At 54.2% G+C, this 16,890-nt stretch overlaps 1 protein-coding gene across 1 annotated transcript in view; it reads right to left on the reverse strand.

The window, feature by feature from the left end:
* The window catches only part of GALNT9 (polypeptide N-acetylgalactosaminyltransferase 9), a 48,617-nt gene extending 31,969 nt beyond the window's left edge, over window positions 1-16,648 (reverse strand). Inside the window, exon 1 of the mRNA XM_066255075.1 lies at window positions 16,252-16,648. Coding sequence (XP_066111172.1) covers window positions 16,252-16,492 — 241 coding nt within the window. The 5' untranslated portion in view covers window positions 16,493-16,648. The remainder of the gene's footprint in view (window positions 1-16,251) is intronic.
* Window positions 16,649-16,890: the final 242 nt, after the last annotated feature.

The raw sequence follows: 16,890 nt of genomic DNA on the forward strand, positions 1-16,890 counted from the left end.
AGGCCTTTTATGATGTCCACATTTAGCTCTATCACCGGTGGCAGGTTTGTCTATATGTTGACTGCGACATGAGACTCAAGGCCACACGCACCACACCATAGCATATGGCCCTCACGGCGTCGCTGTGGAATCTTACCAATGAAACCCATGCCGCTTGGTGAGGAATTTTCAAACAATTGCTTTTCCTGGCGCTGTACCCACTTCCCAAAACCATACACATTTTGAGTTGCTTTAGGTTTGAGTCTTGGCTTTCTGTGTAGCATTTTGGGGCAAACTCAAAGGGTGATGATATTTAGGCAACATGCATCTTTAGCCATATAAATCCCTAAGACCTCTGCAGAGGGGGAAACTGAGGCATGGGGAGCTCAGGTGACATGCTCAGGGTCACACGGTTTGCAAGCACCAGAACCAGCATCCACTCACTGGACACATGGTGCCCAGGGACCGGCCTTGCAACTGTTCAGCTGCCCACTGCGAGCTCCGGGCGTGAGGAGCAGGGTCTGGCTCCCAGATGAGGACACTTGTCACCGCAGGGCTGGGACGAAAGTGAAGCCAGCAGGGACCTAGGCACACAAGCTGAGGAGGCATTCTTCCTGGGCCCTCAGGGTCCCCGGGGTCACGTCTCCCAGAGCCCACCATGCCCTTGCTTCTTGCACACCGTTTGCCCAGTGCCTTCCTAAATCTCTGCCTATGTCGGCCCTGGATGACCACACTCTGTGACGTGCGCGCCGTCTGAAGCCCTCTGGTGAAGCACATTTTCACAGAATATTCCAGCAGGGCCATGTGCAAAGCAAGCTTTCTGAGCTGTGAGGCATCTGGAAACACCTTGCATGTTAGATTTTTATGTCTGATTTCCGGGCTGTGCCCTGGTGCCCTCATGGCCCTGCAACATGGCTGGCCCTGCAGGAGTAGTCCCCATGACAGCCTGCAAGGGTCCCTGATCGTCCTCGGGAGCCGGGAAGATCTGGAACAGCTCCAGTGATTACAAACCCATGTATGCAGTTTCACTTTTAAGGGAAGTCCTGATGGGATCAGGAACGTTCCTGTCTTCCCTCACAAAGAACTTCTGCTGATGAGGCCCATGACTTCACCACTGCAGCCACCCCTGCAGGTGGGCTCTGTCCCCATGTCACCCACACTCTACCAGGGATGGGGACAGGGCCTGTGATCTAATTATCAGGACCCTGAAAGAGTGAAATCCGGCTCTGCAGACAGCTTGCTGAACTGCCCTCTCCCGGGGTCCCCCGTGTGCAACCTCATTTGGAAATAGGGTCTTTGCAGATGTAATTAGCTATGCTGAGGTCATCCTGAATGGGGGTATGTGCTGATTCAGTGACAGGGCTCTTTATAAGGAGAAAAGATTTTGGGACGCAGCCATGTGAAGACAGAGGCAGAGATGGGAGGGATGCGGCCACCAGCTAGGGACGCCTGGGGTCACCAGAAGCTGGAAGGGTCAGGAAGGCCTTGCCCTGAAGCCTCCGGGGGGATCCCGGCCCTGAGACAACTGGGACTCAAAAGTCTGGCTTCTAGAACCAAAGAGAATGAATGTCCCTTGTTTCTGCTGTAAGTTTGTGGTGCTTTGTTAGCGTGACCCTGGGGAATCAAGGTCATAGGCCAGCTGCGCACCCCGCCCACTTGGCTGTGACTTGCACCCAGCGGACTCTGAGAACAAACAGGCTGGCATGGACTGCCCGTCGCACGCACGGGAGTGTGCAAGAGGTTGTCCTTCGTGCAGGAGCGAGCTGGGTTCCGAAGGCGCCGGGGTTGTTTCCCTGTTTGGAATCCCGAGCTCCCTTATTTCCATCCTTGAATAAGATGTGATTTTGAGAACAATGGGGAATTTGCATATATTAGCTCAGCTTTCTAAACAGTCTTGTCTGACAACTTTTCCAACCAGCCAACAAAAGCCAACATCCTCCTCTACCCATTATTCCGGAACATGTGGAGGTCACAGCTGGGCATGGCAGCTGACGTTTATTACGGTGACTGTGCCCAGTGCTGGACATTGCGTTGGACACCCCCTTGGGTGTCTTGATCCCCCATTCCACAGAGGAGACCGTGGAGGCTTGCCGTAGGCACAACCCAGACTCTGAGCCACATAACATCTCAAAGAAGAATTCAGAGGGGCCAACAAAAGTCACCAACTTTCTGTTTAGACCAGCGAGGACATTAACAAACTGACTACCTACTGTTATGACCACTGGGAAGAAGGACTGCTGTCCAATCAGCATCTCTGGATACACCTGGATTTGTCAGGGACGGGCTACCAAGTGCACCACGTGCTGCCCAAGCAGATAAAGGGGGGTCTCCTGTTCACAGCCATCCCATTGCCAGCCCTGGCCCCTCACATTGGGGTTTGAGGCAAGGATGGTGGTACAAATGTCCATAGGCAGCATGGGCGTGAGGACCGACCAGGTGACCAGGGAGGAGTCTGGCTGTGTCACAACATCTAGATAAACACAAGCCCTGGCTTGGGGCATCTGGGGACCTGTATTCATGCTCAGGGTGGGGGAGCCTCTCTCAGAAAAGTGGGCGGCCAGGTGGTGCTCAGGGGCCTTCCTCGGCTCAGCGGGAACCCCGTGATGACAACTGCCCGGCAAACCTGGACACGGCACTGCCCTTCGAGAGGAGTCAGGTCACCAAGTGCTGGGGCTCACTTCTGAAGACAGAGGGTCTGCATTTTTGTTCCTGTTTAAAATGATCGTCCCAAGTATTTCCTGGGTTATCACGTGGGACCAGATAATGATTATGACTAATAGATACCTTTTTTTTTTTTTTAATTTATTCATTTTAGAGAGGAGAGGGAGAGACAGAGAGAGAGAAGGGGGGAGGAGCTGGAAGCATCAACTTCCATATGTGCCTTGACCAGGCAAGCCCAGGATTTCGAACTGGCGACCTCAGCATTTCCAGGTCGACGCTTTATCCACTGCGCCACCACAGGTCAGGCACTAATAGATACCTTTTAAACCACCAGGTGATATTCTACCAAACGAATGTGCAAACATTTGCTTAACAGTTCCTAGCTGCTTATCTTTATGGATCTTGGTGCCAAATTACTTTCCAGAAGGTTTAGATTAACTTTAGATGCTGCCAGCAATATACACTTTCAGTCCCTTAATTAGAGAGTGCATATGTTCTGATCGAAAGGTCATAAATGCTTATTTGTAGAACACGCTGAAAACACACACACACGTACACATACACACACAGGGTTTCTCAGGGCCCAACTCCACAGAGAAAATAAATATCAATACTTTAGTGCACCACATTATTTTTATATGATTACACGCAATGGTTTCCACCAAGTTCAATAATTTGTATGTGGTAGCACCGTCGTGTTCTGTTCCCATCAGTATACCATGAGCATTTTCCTACGTCACTAAAAATCCTGCACCAACGTCGCTTTTCATGGCGGCAAACATAAAACATCACCTTGTGGCTGTACCTTTTATTCCTTTATCCATCCCTCAAAAACGTCTGGGTGTCTGGGACATCTCCTAAATGCCAGGGACTGGGTGGGCACCCAGGGGGCCTGGCACAGTGCCTGCCTTCCAGGGGCTCAGACTCAGGCAGGAGACAATCCCACCAAGAGGCAGACATGGGACTGGATCAGTGATGTGCACGGGGACTGTGGGAACCAGTGCCAGGCACCTGACTCCACACAGGGTGGGGGATGTGAAGATTCCTGGAGCTTCCAGGGGACCTGGCTTTCAGCCTGTAGGAAACAGGGGCCCCCTGGAGGGTCGGGCACAGATGGTTATCTGTGGAGGGGGGTTGGGGGCCTGAGAATGGAGCCCAGGGACCTGTGCTGATGTGATGATCTTGGGGTGATGTTCAGGTGGGACAGGGGGAGGGCAAGATGGCCTGTGAACATCAATAAATTGGTACCTCCCCTTCCGGCCCAGGTGGGTGACCTACTCAGGTAGCCATCCTGGCCCAGCTGGGTTACCTGCTCAGGTGTGCACTATCCCAGCCCAGATGGATAGGAGCTGGGCTGGCCAAGGCAGAGCAGGCCCCACTACCTGCTGGGCAGGTAGGTAGCTCTCCAAAGGTCCAGATCACTGGGAGTCCAGGTGGAGGAGGCAGTGGTGGGTTGCAGGCTGTCAAGATCAGGACAGAAAGAAAGGTGTGGGGGGACATGGACACATCTCTGTGGCCCTCTCCAAACACCAAGTCCCTCATGCCCACCAGGGTCCCCACTTCTTCCAGAACATTCTCTGCTCACGTGCTCCTGCTCAGAGCCCAAGGCCACACCTGCGGGGACAGGCGTACGGTCTCAGGGGCAGGGATGTGACTCTGGAGCGCAGAGCGGCTTCAGACAAAGGGTCAGGCGGAGCGAGAGTCCCCTCTGTCCACTCACCACTGTCGTCATAACTGGACGAGACTGGGCACTGAAGCGAAGGCCACCTGACATCCACAGCACAAGTCCGCATTCGTGGAACAGTTTGAAGTTCTATAGCCTGAGGGGAGTGCGCTTCTTAATGACGGTAGATCACTGGGGAGACCCCTCAACCAGGAGAGGGCGGCGGGGAACAGGCGTGAGATACTACGCACACACTCTGGAGTCTGGCGCAGGGTCCGGACTCAGAGCTGTGACAAGTGGTTAAGACCCACATCCCAGACACTTCCTCTTGGTTTGCCCTGAGGAAAACATCATGGGTGTTTACGACAAATTGAGACCATCACTGGCACATATGTGGGGACGATGGAGTGGAGGGGACTATGGCTCTCGAGCTGCCACCGCCACCCCCAACCCCCAGCAGGAGCCACGGATCCAAAGACAGCAGATCTTCTAGACTTTCCAGAGAAGATAGCCACACAGATTCACACCCCTCATATCAGCAACTCATTCATATTTTAGAAAACATAGCATTGCATTAATTGATAAAACAGGGTCCACCCCTGTTGTTTAGCTGGGACAGGTGTGGCCAGGTGCACATGGCTCCCGGATGTCAAGTTCTCGCTTGTCCCCGGAACCTGTGAACATGTCACCTTAAAGGGTGCAAGAGACTTTGCAGGTGGGATTAAGTGAAGAACCCTGAGATGGGGAAAGCTCCCTGGGTTATCTGGGAGGGCCCCAAGTGCCATTGCAAGTATCCTTAAAAGACACAGAAGAGGCCTGACCAGGCAGTGGTGCAGCGGATAGAGCATTGGACTGGGATGCAGAGGACCCAGGTTCAAGACCCCGAGGTCCCCAGCTTGAGCGTGGACTCATCTGGTTTGAGCAAGGCTCACCAGCTTGGACCCAAGGTTGCCGGCTTGAGCAAGGGGTTACTCAGTCTGCTGAAGGCCCCCGGTCAAGGCACATATGAGAAAGCAATCAATGAACAACTAAGGTGTCGCAACGAAAAACTAATGATTGATGCTTCTCATCTCTCTCCGTTACTGTCTGTCTGTCCCTATCTATCCCTTTCTCTGACTCTCTCTCTGTCTCTGTAAAAAAATAAAAATAAAATAAAATCTTTAAAAAGACACAGAAGAGGAGGCCTGTGACATGGAGGCAGAGGTGACAGTGGCAAGAACACACACACAGAAAGGAACACCTGGGCCCCCAGAAGCTGTTGGCTGGTTTGTTTCTGCCTTTTCCCTGTAGTCCTCCCGCTTCCTCCTGCCTGGAACTAAGACGTAGTGCCGGGGCTGCAGCAGCCATACTGCAACCATGAGGCTGAGCGCCACACAGTAGGACGGGAGGAGCCGGAATATCAATGGGATGGGGCCCTTGAGGATATCCAGCAGCCCTCTGAAGTTCATGCTCCAGGAGAAAAACAAGCCACAAGGCAGGCAGGCCATGTCAGTCAGGAATTGTCAGGGATTATGAATTCTCACCCAAGAAGCAAGGGGGTAAACGTTAGGGACAAGAGGGCACCATGACAAGGAAGGCCAGGCTGCTATCCGCCCCCCCCCCAGCCAGTGCCCCCCGCCCCCAGGAGCCCTGCATGCTGCCTCTGCCCTCAGGAGCATCATCTCACACTTGGCCAGCCCACTCCTTTCAGGATACCCGGGACGTGTGGGCGGCTATGATTTCTCAACTTGGAAGGAAGTGTAGTTTCTAAGCTCCCACCTTCTCCTTGAGTCACTGAGTTCCATCTGTCACGGCGACTTTAGCCAACACTCTGAGAGAGGAGGCCACCCAAACGGAGAGGCTGCCTGTCACCAGCTCATCCGAGAGGAAGAAGCAGCGTGAAGGTGCCTTTGGGAAGGGGGTGCCATCCCCACCAGCAAAGATACGGCCTGGCTTACAACTCAGTGCTGGGACAGCCCTGGGGACACACAGCCGGCTGGCCAGCTGCTGGAAGCCCACAGCAGGGGACTCAGTGTCAATAGGGTCCCCAGGAGGGGAGGCCAGACTAGTTCAACAAACCACAACCCTAAAAACCTCTTTAAGAAAGTTAAATTTAAAGCAACAGTCATAGCATCAATTTCTATAAAGCAGTATATTATCTGGCAAGAAATTACTAGGCTGAAATGAAGAAAGATGGGAAGCGAGGAGGTGGGTGGGGGCCTTAATTTGCTTTTCTCCTGGGGCAGGGTGCTGAGGGTGGGGGTGGGGGCCCAGGGTGAGTGTAAATATTGCAAGCCTGACATTTCAAAGAGGATGCAAAGGGGAAGAAGTCAGAGGGCTACCAGACCCCGCAGGAGGCATGCTGCCTTGGCCCAGCCTGGGTGACCCTAGAACCTCAATGAGGGATGGGAAGGAGGGGCCTCACGAACAGAGCCCCCCAGGAGCAGGTCTTGTCCACACAGGTCTCCAAGGGCGCCGCACCTATGGGGGAATGGATGAGACTAACAGAGACAGAGACAGACTTCAGACAGGTGCTGCCATGGCCAGAGGGTCCTCCCGCTGCCCTCGGAGAAGAGAGACCATCCGCCTCCCAATCCTGAGGTCACCTAGCAAGCGAGACTCCTGGGTTTGCAACGGAAGAGCCACCTGTCACCTACTGCGCCTTCATGGGCCTGTGACCTTGGCGGACGACTCCATGGAGTGTGTAGGATGGAGAGAGGGGTGGAAATGGCCGTGAGCCAAGCCTCCCGCCACCTCCAGGCTCCTCTCTCTTCTCCCTATAAAAAAAAACCTCGGCCAATTGAATCTGCCCAGCTATTAATTTTGATGATTACGAAGTGGAGATAAAAAAGGAGAGACTCGGGTTGCCTTGGTCTTTGAAGATAATCTTTCTCTCTCTTTCCCCCGGCTTCAGCCTTATCCGCTCTCTCCAAATACAACAGCTAATTTCATTACAGACAGGTCTTTTAAGATTCCCTGGGGACCCAAACTAATAACATATTGTCAATAGTGGAGAGACGGACTACCCTCCTGAAACTATGGAGCCATGAATATTTTGCAGGACACAGCGCTACCTGTAAAATATATTCTCACTGAGACTAATACAGTGTTTGATAAATCTTCATCTGTAATACTTGTGTCCAACTAATATGAATATTTATGGGGCCAGAGCCCAGAGATAAGGGATGTCTGGAAATATCTGGCAAAATAAATGTCCTGGATCTTCCTCTCTAAGGCAAGTGAAGGGTGCGGAATGTCATGCAGACAGCTCCTATCAATGACAAGGGCCAACCTGCCCCAGACTGGGGCCTCATTCCTGCTGAGGAACGGGTATGGGAGCATTCAGGTGTCCTGCCACCTCAGTGGCCACCTGGTTCTGACTGATCCAGGCCTCTGATGGTGGACAACTCGGTTCTTCTGGGCTCGGTTCTCTGCTCAGAGCCCCACATAGAATTTCCCAGGAGACACTCGTCCCGTGGACCCAGCCCTGCTCTGAGGTCACTGGTAGGAGGGGACCTGGGACCTCACACTCTGGGGGCAGGAGTGGAGATGCAGGCTCAGCCCTGGGAGGAGACAGCCTGGGTGGCCCAGAGAGAGAGGCCAGCTCTGTCTCAGAGCTGAGGTTGGGAGAGAAGAGGGAACCCGGTCCTCCCTGGTCACTGGGCACCCCGGGCAGGGGCTGCCTGACTCCTAGTTCACAGCAGGTGTCCCCCTGGGTGCTCATGGAGGAAGGAATGGATAAATGAGTGAACAGACAATGGCTGGTTCCCAGTGTGAAGAGACAGAACCAGAGCCGTGGGAGCCACCCCCGAGCTCTGTGCAGACCAGGAATGCTGGACCAGCACAGAGGACATGCTGACCTGGAACATACAGAGTGTCCCACAGCATAGCATCCTGGCTCCATCCACTCAGGCCACCTAACAAGCACCACCCATGGGGAAAGGGTGTTAGTCAATAACAGACATTTATTTCCCATGGTTCCAGAGGCCGGATGTCCAGATCAGGGCCTTGCAGATGGCCTCCCCTAACACTTATCAGTGTCGTCTCATCTGCGGTTTGCTTACTGCAGTCGGCAGAGTAACAGCCCCGGAGATGTTCACGTCCATCCCCGGAGCCCAGGTCTGTGTTTGGTCACATGACAAAGAGAATAAAGGCCAATAATCAACAGACTTTGAGGTGGGAACTGAGCATAGGTCATCCAACGGGACCCAACATAAACAGAAGGGTCTTTAAAAATGGAGCAGGGATGGTGGGGAGGCAGCAACAGAGGAGATGGAGGGAGAAGAACGGCACAGAGATGCTAGGCTGCTGGAGGACCAAATGCCCCTGACACGGCATCTCAAAATTGGGAAAAGGCAGGGCCCTGGCCAGTTGGCTCAGGAGTAGAGTATTGGCCCAGTGTGTGGAAGTCCCAGGTTCAATTCCCAGCCAGGGCACACTGGAGAAGCGCCCATCTGCTTCTCCATCCTTCTCCCTCTCCTTTCTCTCTGTCTCTCTCTTCCCCTCCCGCAGCCAAGGCTCCACTGGAGCAAAGTTGGCCCGGGCACTGAGGACGGCTCCATGGCTCCCGCCTCAGGCACTAGAATAACTCCAGTCGCAACAGAGCAACACCCAAGATGGGCAGAGCATTGCCCCCTGGTGGGCATGCCGGGTGGATCCCGGTCAGGTTCATGCAGGAGTCTGTCTGCCTCTCTGCTTCTAACTTCAGATAAATTAAAAAACAAAATAAAATAAAACAAACAAACAAAAAAAAAAAACAGGAAAAGGCGGGAACCTGGGTTCTCCCTGGAGCCTCTGGAAAAAACTAGCCCCAAGGACACTGCAATTTCAGCCAGAGAGACAGCGTCGGACTCTGACTCCCAGAGTCACCAGAAAAAGGCGTTCACCCTGCACGCTGGCTGGGTGCTGCAGCCCATGACCATGGCACCAGCAAGAACCAGCGTCCCCGCGAACCCTGTCATCTTGTGAGCAGCGCGATTACGTTCACTGCAGTGCAGAAGGGTTACACACAGACACCTGAAACGTGCCACAGTTTGGGGACCTTGTGCTGAGATGTCTTCTGGGTTTGTTTGTTTGTTTGTTTGTTGTTTAATACACCTAGAAGTTCACAAACCCGCCATCGCCTGAATTTCTTTCTGTCCACCTCTGAGAGGTCCTGTCTAGGCAATTCCGTCCTCTCACAGTTAGGACAACCCTTTGTCCCAGCTGAAACCACCCCGTCTCTGTCCCCCCAACCACATGAGGCCTGCATTCAGCCAAGGCCTGCAGCCTTCCGTACAAAGGGTCCTCTAGACTGTTTCTAGAATATGAGGCATCCAGACATTCCCAGGGATGGCTTCAGGGTTTGCATGGTGGGCAGTGGCCTCTGGGGCTGTGAGAGCCGCCCTGCTAGCCTGTGCTGCCCCTTGGAGCAGAGATCTGGGAAGCATTGCCCACATTTGCCTCGCAGCTATCAGACCTGGGGAGCAAGCCCCGAGCCCGGGCTTCCACACCTGGCTTCCACGGGAGACAACCAGCCCATAAGTAACTTTTAAGCAACCTGGAAAACAAGCTTCTCCTCTTGGTGAATAGCAATTGGATGAGGGATGGGGGATCAGACTCATGTCCTATTGGCACCAGCAGTCCCCACGCTAAGTGGTTGGTAAGATCGTCCCACCCTCTGCCTGCCTAAGCAGAGTCCCCTGAGAAAAACACCTGAGTCACCATGGCGTCCCCAAAGGCCTGGCCCTCCTGTCCCTCCTCAAGCACCCAGCCACGTGCCCTCCAAGGGTAGCCATGCTTCTAGCGAAGTCAACCGAGCTGGGCCTGAGACTTGGCCCCCGTCCTGGAATGCCTTATGTGGGACATTGGGTACAGGAATGTACCAGGACTTATTTTTGTTGAGTTTCCAGCCCACGAAGGATAAACTGTCCTTTCGGAAGAGAGCGCCCGCCCGGCCTCTGGGATATGCAGATGGCTGAGCTGAATAGTTAATGCAGCATCACTTAGCCCTGCACGCTCTCCAGAATCGGGATCACCGCCCGCATGAATTATTCCTGGAAGCACCGCGGCTGCATTTGCAGACACAAGTCTCGAGTCTCAGGGTGAAGCCAGCCCCGGCAAGGGCCGCTCACCAGGAAATATGTGAGGGGTGCTTATCGCAGGGTGAAGGGCCGTTGCATCTCGTCAGCCCCCAAACACCAAGGTCCCAGGCTGCGCCAAGCTACCTCACATCTGGGAAGGGGCCACGACTGCTTGACTCACCCACCAGTGGCTTGGATGGGGTCAGAGCCAGTGCAGCAGGTGGAAGAGAGAGAAAAAAAGCAAAACTAAAAAGCTCTTAATCTTCTGAGAGTGAGTGATATATAATTACAAGCTATTCCAAGTGCAAGTGCGTGCACAACATGGACCCAGAGGAGTGGGGGGGGGCAGGGGGGACAGGGGCTCTGGTTAACCCCTGCCCGCAACCTTCCTGGGTCGGGGGTTATGCTGGAGGTAGGGCTCCTGTTGGGAGCACTAACTATGTTTCCACTTTTCTAGTAAATCGACAACGGTGGGGAAAATTTGGCACTGATACCGGGGTGAACAGTCAACCAACTAACGACCCCAGGTGGGGCGGGGGGGGGACGGCCAGCCCATTAAACGGTGCTGCCCTTGTTGAAGAGAGACCTGCCAGGGTCCAGGACTAAATCACCCACGGCGGTGTTTTTCTGGCCACAGCAAGGTTGACTGCTGGGCTCAGCAATGCAGGACACGGTAGCTCATAAAGCAGATTCCGGGACAATGAAGATTGATGAACTCAAGCTGCAAAGGTCCCCTGGGACCAGAGGGAAGCCACTTCTGGAGTTCAAACCCACAAATGAATAGAGAAGTTCCCGGGTGGGACGCAGTCCCTCCGAGGGGAATGTCTGAGGGCGTTTCCGGTGTGGACCCTCACACGGAGAAGACGTGCGTGGAAACCCTCTTACACGTCTGTGGCACTCTCTCCGGGGCAGGGGCTGGGTGGGTGCACCGTGGGGGCCAGGAGGTTCCAGTGGGGCAGCCAGGTCCTCCCAGGCCCTCAGAATCCTTCAATGCTATCCTCAGAAGCCCCATCACCGTGCCTCCTCCAGGTCTAGCCTCTGCAGGTTTCTGAGCTCTGGTTTACCTATTTTTATCATTTGCATGACATTGGCAAGGTGTCCACCTTGTGCTGGTGGTTGAAACGCATGCTGCCTTGCCCTCCTGTGGCAGAGGGACCCCAGAGCCAGGGGGCTGTAAATGGATGGAGGGAACACAGGCTCTCTGCCTACACTGATGGCCAGGTAGGAACCTGTGGACAGACTCCCAGGCTCAGATTTTCAGCCGCGATACCTGCCTGTCAATAAAGCAAACGTCAGGGGGCGGGGGGGGGGGAGTTGGAAGAGACAGCTGCACAGCTGGACCCTATTCCCACGGCCACCAGCAGGTCCAACGCAAGCATTGGGTAGTGAGCTGGCCCCCACTCTGCTCCACCTCTCCCCTGTGCATCCTCTCTGTTCAGCTCCGCTGGGTTTCTACTATAAAACCTCTCTGTGCTTGGACGATGGGCACAATCGTGGCATCCTGGTCACAAACTTGGGGTGCCACAGCCTCAGGGACATGTACCCCTCAGAAAGCTGACCACCCCCTCCCACCGTGCCACCTCCAATCCCTGCGGAACCGTCCCCACGGGACACTGCTCTGGGTGGGGATCCCAGTGGGACCAGTATGTTGGACAGGATTTAGGGAAGGAAACAATCGTGGTGTTAAATAACATCAACTCACACCGTGACATGCATTCCCTGTTAAATTGTCTCATCTCCTGGTTCCTTCAAGGAGAAAGTCTCGGATTCCTGCTTAGCCACCCCCACCCCCAACCCCCACCCCCGCTTGAAAATCTCCCTTTTAACAAAGAAACGGCCAGCTCAGTCCAGAGCCGCCAGTGATGAGAGTGACCCAATGGAACTGAATGGCACGCATTGTTTTGTTTTCATTGTTCACTGGTGTAATCCCCTCCTGCCTACGGGGAAGGTGGTCATCGGCATTCGTCTTTTGAATTCATTTTAAGCGAAAACAATGAATTGTTTAGAGAAAGATCTACTCAGTCACTCAGTCAACAAATATTTACAGGGCACCAACTCTAGGCAGGTACCACCCTGGACCTCAGACAGAGGAGCTGTGAATAAAACCAACACCCCGCCCTCAGATGAACAACACAACGGGTGTCCTGCACAACTACGGAGAAGATGATGCCTGCGCCCCAGATGTCTCCAGACTGAACATGGCCAGATAGACCATGTTATCAAACTTTGTTATTTTCACTTAAGCCTTTCGTGACTGCAGACATGTGGTTCGTTCTGAAGCTCGCATTGCCGTCACCTGTTCTCTGAACAACCTCCGACAGGTCATGACGTCTGGCTGGCTCTTGGCTACTCCATCTGTACCGTGACCCACGGCTTTGACCTCTGACAGTAACGTGTGCCAACCAGAGGGGTTCCGTGGGCCAACCAGAGGGGACAGATATGTGTGTGTGCTCTGAATTTTAGAAATGCCCTCCCTCGGAAACCATAAAATCCGCCCAAACAGAAACCCCACCATCCTTTCTCCCATCTTCATTTCAGAGTGGTTGCTCCTAAGGGGTCATGAGAATGAGGCCGGAGGTGAATGGGCTGCCAGGTGGGCACAGGCTGTCCTCTCTGAGCTGAGGCCCTCATGACATGTCCTGCATGTCAGGCCCTGTTACCAAGGGAAGGCCTCTATCTATTCAAAGCCTCCATCAGGTCAAGGTCTCTACCCTCATGCTTTAAACTTAAAGGGGCTTACTCCTGAAAGAGAGAAGCCCCAGCCAGTTATCTCAGTGAGTTACGAGCATTGTCCTGAAACAACAAGGTTGCAGGTTCGATCCGAGGTCAGGGCAGAAATGGGAAGCAACCAAAAAATGCAGGACTGAATGGAACAACAAATGAATGCTTCCTTCCCCCCTCCCTTCTCTCTCCCTTCTTCTTTCTGTCTCTTAAAAAAAAATCAATCAATAAGTAAAAAAATTAAGCCCTGGACATACAGATTACTCAATTGGTTGGAGCATCATCCCGAAGAGCAGAGATTGTGGGTTCGATCCCTGGTCCGGGCACATACAGGAACAGCTCGATGTTTCTGTCTCTCCATCTCTCTCTCCCTGCCTCTCTCCCAAATAGATAAATAAATAAATAATACTGAAAGAGAGAGAAGTAAACCTTAAAAGCCACCAGAGCACAAGAGACGCCTCCCCCACCCCCGCCCCCGCCCAATCCTGAGGGGTTTGGACCTTTTCTAAAAGGCAGAAGGGCTTGAACACAGAGACAAGTGAGGGGGATGCGTGCCTCCCCTTTCTTCTTCTCATTGAGCTTACAAGACTCGCAGATTTTGTGTTCATAAGACTTGAGCCAGTTTTACACTCAGAACCATGATGTTGTACTTCATGGGCAACTTAAAGATATTCAGAAGGATGATTTTTGTCTATGAATGTTTTCTCCTGCCTGGAGCACCTGATGCAAATCACACACCCAGAGGATGCGCCCACACCGCGTCTCTGTGAAGAGTGTTTTCCCCCGGGGTGCTGTGCACATCCATCTACACGCAGCACAGAACAGGTCTATGCTGAGGTCACTAGACATCCAAGTAAAGGTCATGGGCCAGCTAAAGAAGGAATCGGGGAACCATACTCCTAACCTATGCCTTCAAGCCAGGAGAGGTTTCCAGGACGCAGCCTAGGCAGGGGAAATATAAGTGATAAATCAATTTTGTTTTGGATTTCGCCTTCTCCTTCCTAAACGCAGCTGAATTAGTATCGGGTGTAAACTTCTGGGAATCAATTTCATGTTTCTTGGATTTAAAATAGGACAGGTGACGTTGGAAAGATCAGGGGCCCGCCGCCTCCAGGAAGGCTTCCCTGTGCTGTTCTTCCATCAACTTCACACAGGGAACCTGTGCTTGTTTGGGGGCGGGGGGGGCTAAACACTGTTTTCAAAGGGCTCCTTCTGAACAGAGGTGAGCCTCACTCCGACATTGTTCCCTTCTCAGGGGTCAGCCTGGGCTGAGTATTACACTGGGGCTCTCAGGTTATTCCCAGGAGCAGATACTGAGTGCCTCCCATGTGAGACACAGTGCTATATACACAGCCTGAGAGGGTGCAAGACTGATTCACCAAGTACGTGGGGTCAGGGGAGACAGAGGGACAGACACAGATAATATGAGAGTCAGAGGAACACTGACAGAGATGAGGAGCAGGCAGAGAAAGGGGTGGGAAAGAAAGGGGGAAGAAGACAGGGATGTTGAGGAGGAGGAAGGGATGTGGTGGCTGGAAGGAGGAGAGAAGATTTTTTAAAGGATAAAAAGGGTTGGGAGGAAGGAAGAGAAAGAGGGTTGCAGGGAAAGCCTAGGAGTTAGGAGAGGCTGGGTGGGCCATGGGGTGACATCCACTGTCCCAAAACACTTCATCATCTCAGGTCAGTGTCGGGAAAGCCAACGGAAGGTCCCGCTTCTCCCACCACTGGGAGTCCTGGCTGTTCTCACCTTGAAGGGCGAGGTGGGAACGGCCCAGTGCTGAGCTGGCCGTCACGATGTTACACAACGAGACGTGCTGCAATGTTTTTATATAACCCTCCAGCTCTCCCATAAAACCGACCATAACACCCTGGCAAACACACTCCAATAAAGCCGTGTGCTACTCGGGGGCACCCAGCCTTCCGGAGATGAATCACCGGGCTGGAGTGGCCAAGCGGCAGCTGAACTGAACTTTTCTCCCCTTGTGGGCTCAGCTGAGTAGGAAAGACCAGAAAAGTCAAGGGGCCTTCCAAAACACCTCAGGAGCAAAACCAGGAGTCCTGGGGGGGGGGAGTGCCCAGGTGGTCAGGAGGGTTCTCTGTTCTCCCCCAGAGGGCAAGGCTGCCGACAGTTCCCACACCTTGGGGAGTCACCATGACTCCAGGGTTAGAGGTGCAGCTCAGAGGTAGGCTGAGCGTCCTGCAGGAATGCCCCACATGACCCTGCATCAGGCAGGGCAGCCTGAAGACCGACCCAGACTCCTCTCAGGGAAGCCTATTCCTGACCCTTCTTGAGGTTGTGCTGGGGCTGCCAGCGCAAAAATCAGAGGGGAAAGCCTGCAGACATTCCTCCTCCTTCCAGAACCCAGCACTGCACCCTAAGTGGAAATGTGCTCAGTCCCACCAACTGTGGCCATGGGCCTTAACCCTCATGACCAATGTTGACCCTTGGGGATGACCCACAGCTGTTCCAACTGGAACAAGGGGCCCCCACCAGCAACTGGGCTTCCCACAGATACTTCCATGGGTCCAGGCCCCCAGGTCCCGAGGTCCAGGGACCACCTATGCAATTAACACCTGCAAGGTCCCTGAGAGGCCCTTGATAATTTATCCACCTGTCACTGGCTCACAGACTCATATTTGTCCCCCAACACTTTCTGGAGCAAGCCCTTGGCATCCCCAGGACAGGCAGCTGGAGGAGTCCAGTGGTCAGGGAGGCCCATTTCTCCACCAGCATGAAAGAATGCCAGACAATCAACCTCTGAAGGACAGCATCACCCTCCCATGCCTGAGCTCTGACCCATCAGCATCTGAAGCACAGTGTGCCCCGTACTCTTACACCTCGGCACTACTCGGTCCTCACACTGGTCCTACAGCCTCCTTAGAAGTTCTCTCAAGTCCTCTCAGGGAATAAGTTGGAGTCATTGTGTGTTTGGTGAGGGGTGGTCTCAAGTGTCCACTGGAAGACTGAGTGGGCCAGTGGCCATCCAGAACAACACCCTCCAAGAACTCTTCTCTTTCCATCTGCCTCCCAAATCACAAAAGTTCCATCCCAGCCTTCCGGGCATTGGGCCCCTGAGGTCAGTGCAAGTTCCAGCAGCTGGAACATGGAGTGCAGTGTCCCAGCCCCACTTCGTGACAATCCTCCTCCTGCCACCCCCTGAGTCCCATCAGGACCTGCTGGCTCACCATTCAGCTGATTGTAGACCACCTCCTCCAAGTGGTCAAGGCGCTGCAGGATGGCCTCGCGGTCTACTAGCCCACCGGCCTTGGGCAGCCGGCTGCGCACGCGGCGGTCAGCGCTGCGCACGATCTGCACCAGCCCCTCGGAGCGGTCCTGCAGGCGGCAGTACACGGAGAAGAGGATGATGCCCACGAACACCAGGATGTTGACCGTCAGCAAAGTTTTGATCTTCCTGGCCACCGCCATGAACACGGATGGAAGCTGTGGGCTGCCTCACCCACGGGGCACCTGGTGGGCCCGGCCGCTAGAGACTGCCCAGACCGCCGCTTCGGGGACCATGAGCCACCCGGCTCGTCGCGGGGCCACGGGGGCTGTGGGAGGGGGCTGGTGGGGGGAAGGGGAATGCGGGTTGGGGGAGGGGCTGTGCTCTTTGGGAGGGGGCTCCGGGCTGGGGTTGCGGGCTAGGAGAAGGGGCTGCGGGCTGGGGTCGTGGGTTTGGGGAAGGGGCTGCAGGCTAGGGAGGAGAATGCGGGCTGGGGGTTGCGGGAGGCGGCTGTAGATGAGGGACGAAGACCGGGGCTCCGTGCCAGGGGCCGCGCGCGGGGCTGTGGCTGTGGGGAGGGGCCGCGCGCTCGGGCGCGGAG

This window comes from Saccopteryx bilineata, chromosome 2 (assembly GCF_036850765.1).
Source record: "Saccopteryx bilineata isolate mSacBil1 chromosome 2, mSacBil1_pri_phased_curated, whole genome shotgun sequence".
In the NCBI taxonomy this organism is placed as follows: domain Eukaryota; kingdom Metazoa; phylum Chordata; class Mammalia; order Chiroptera; family Emballonuridae; genus Saccopteryx; species Saccopteryx bilineata.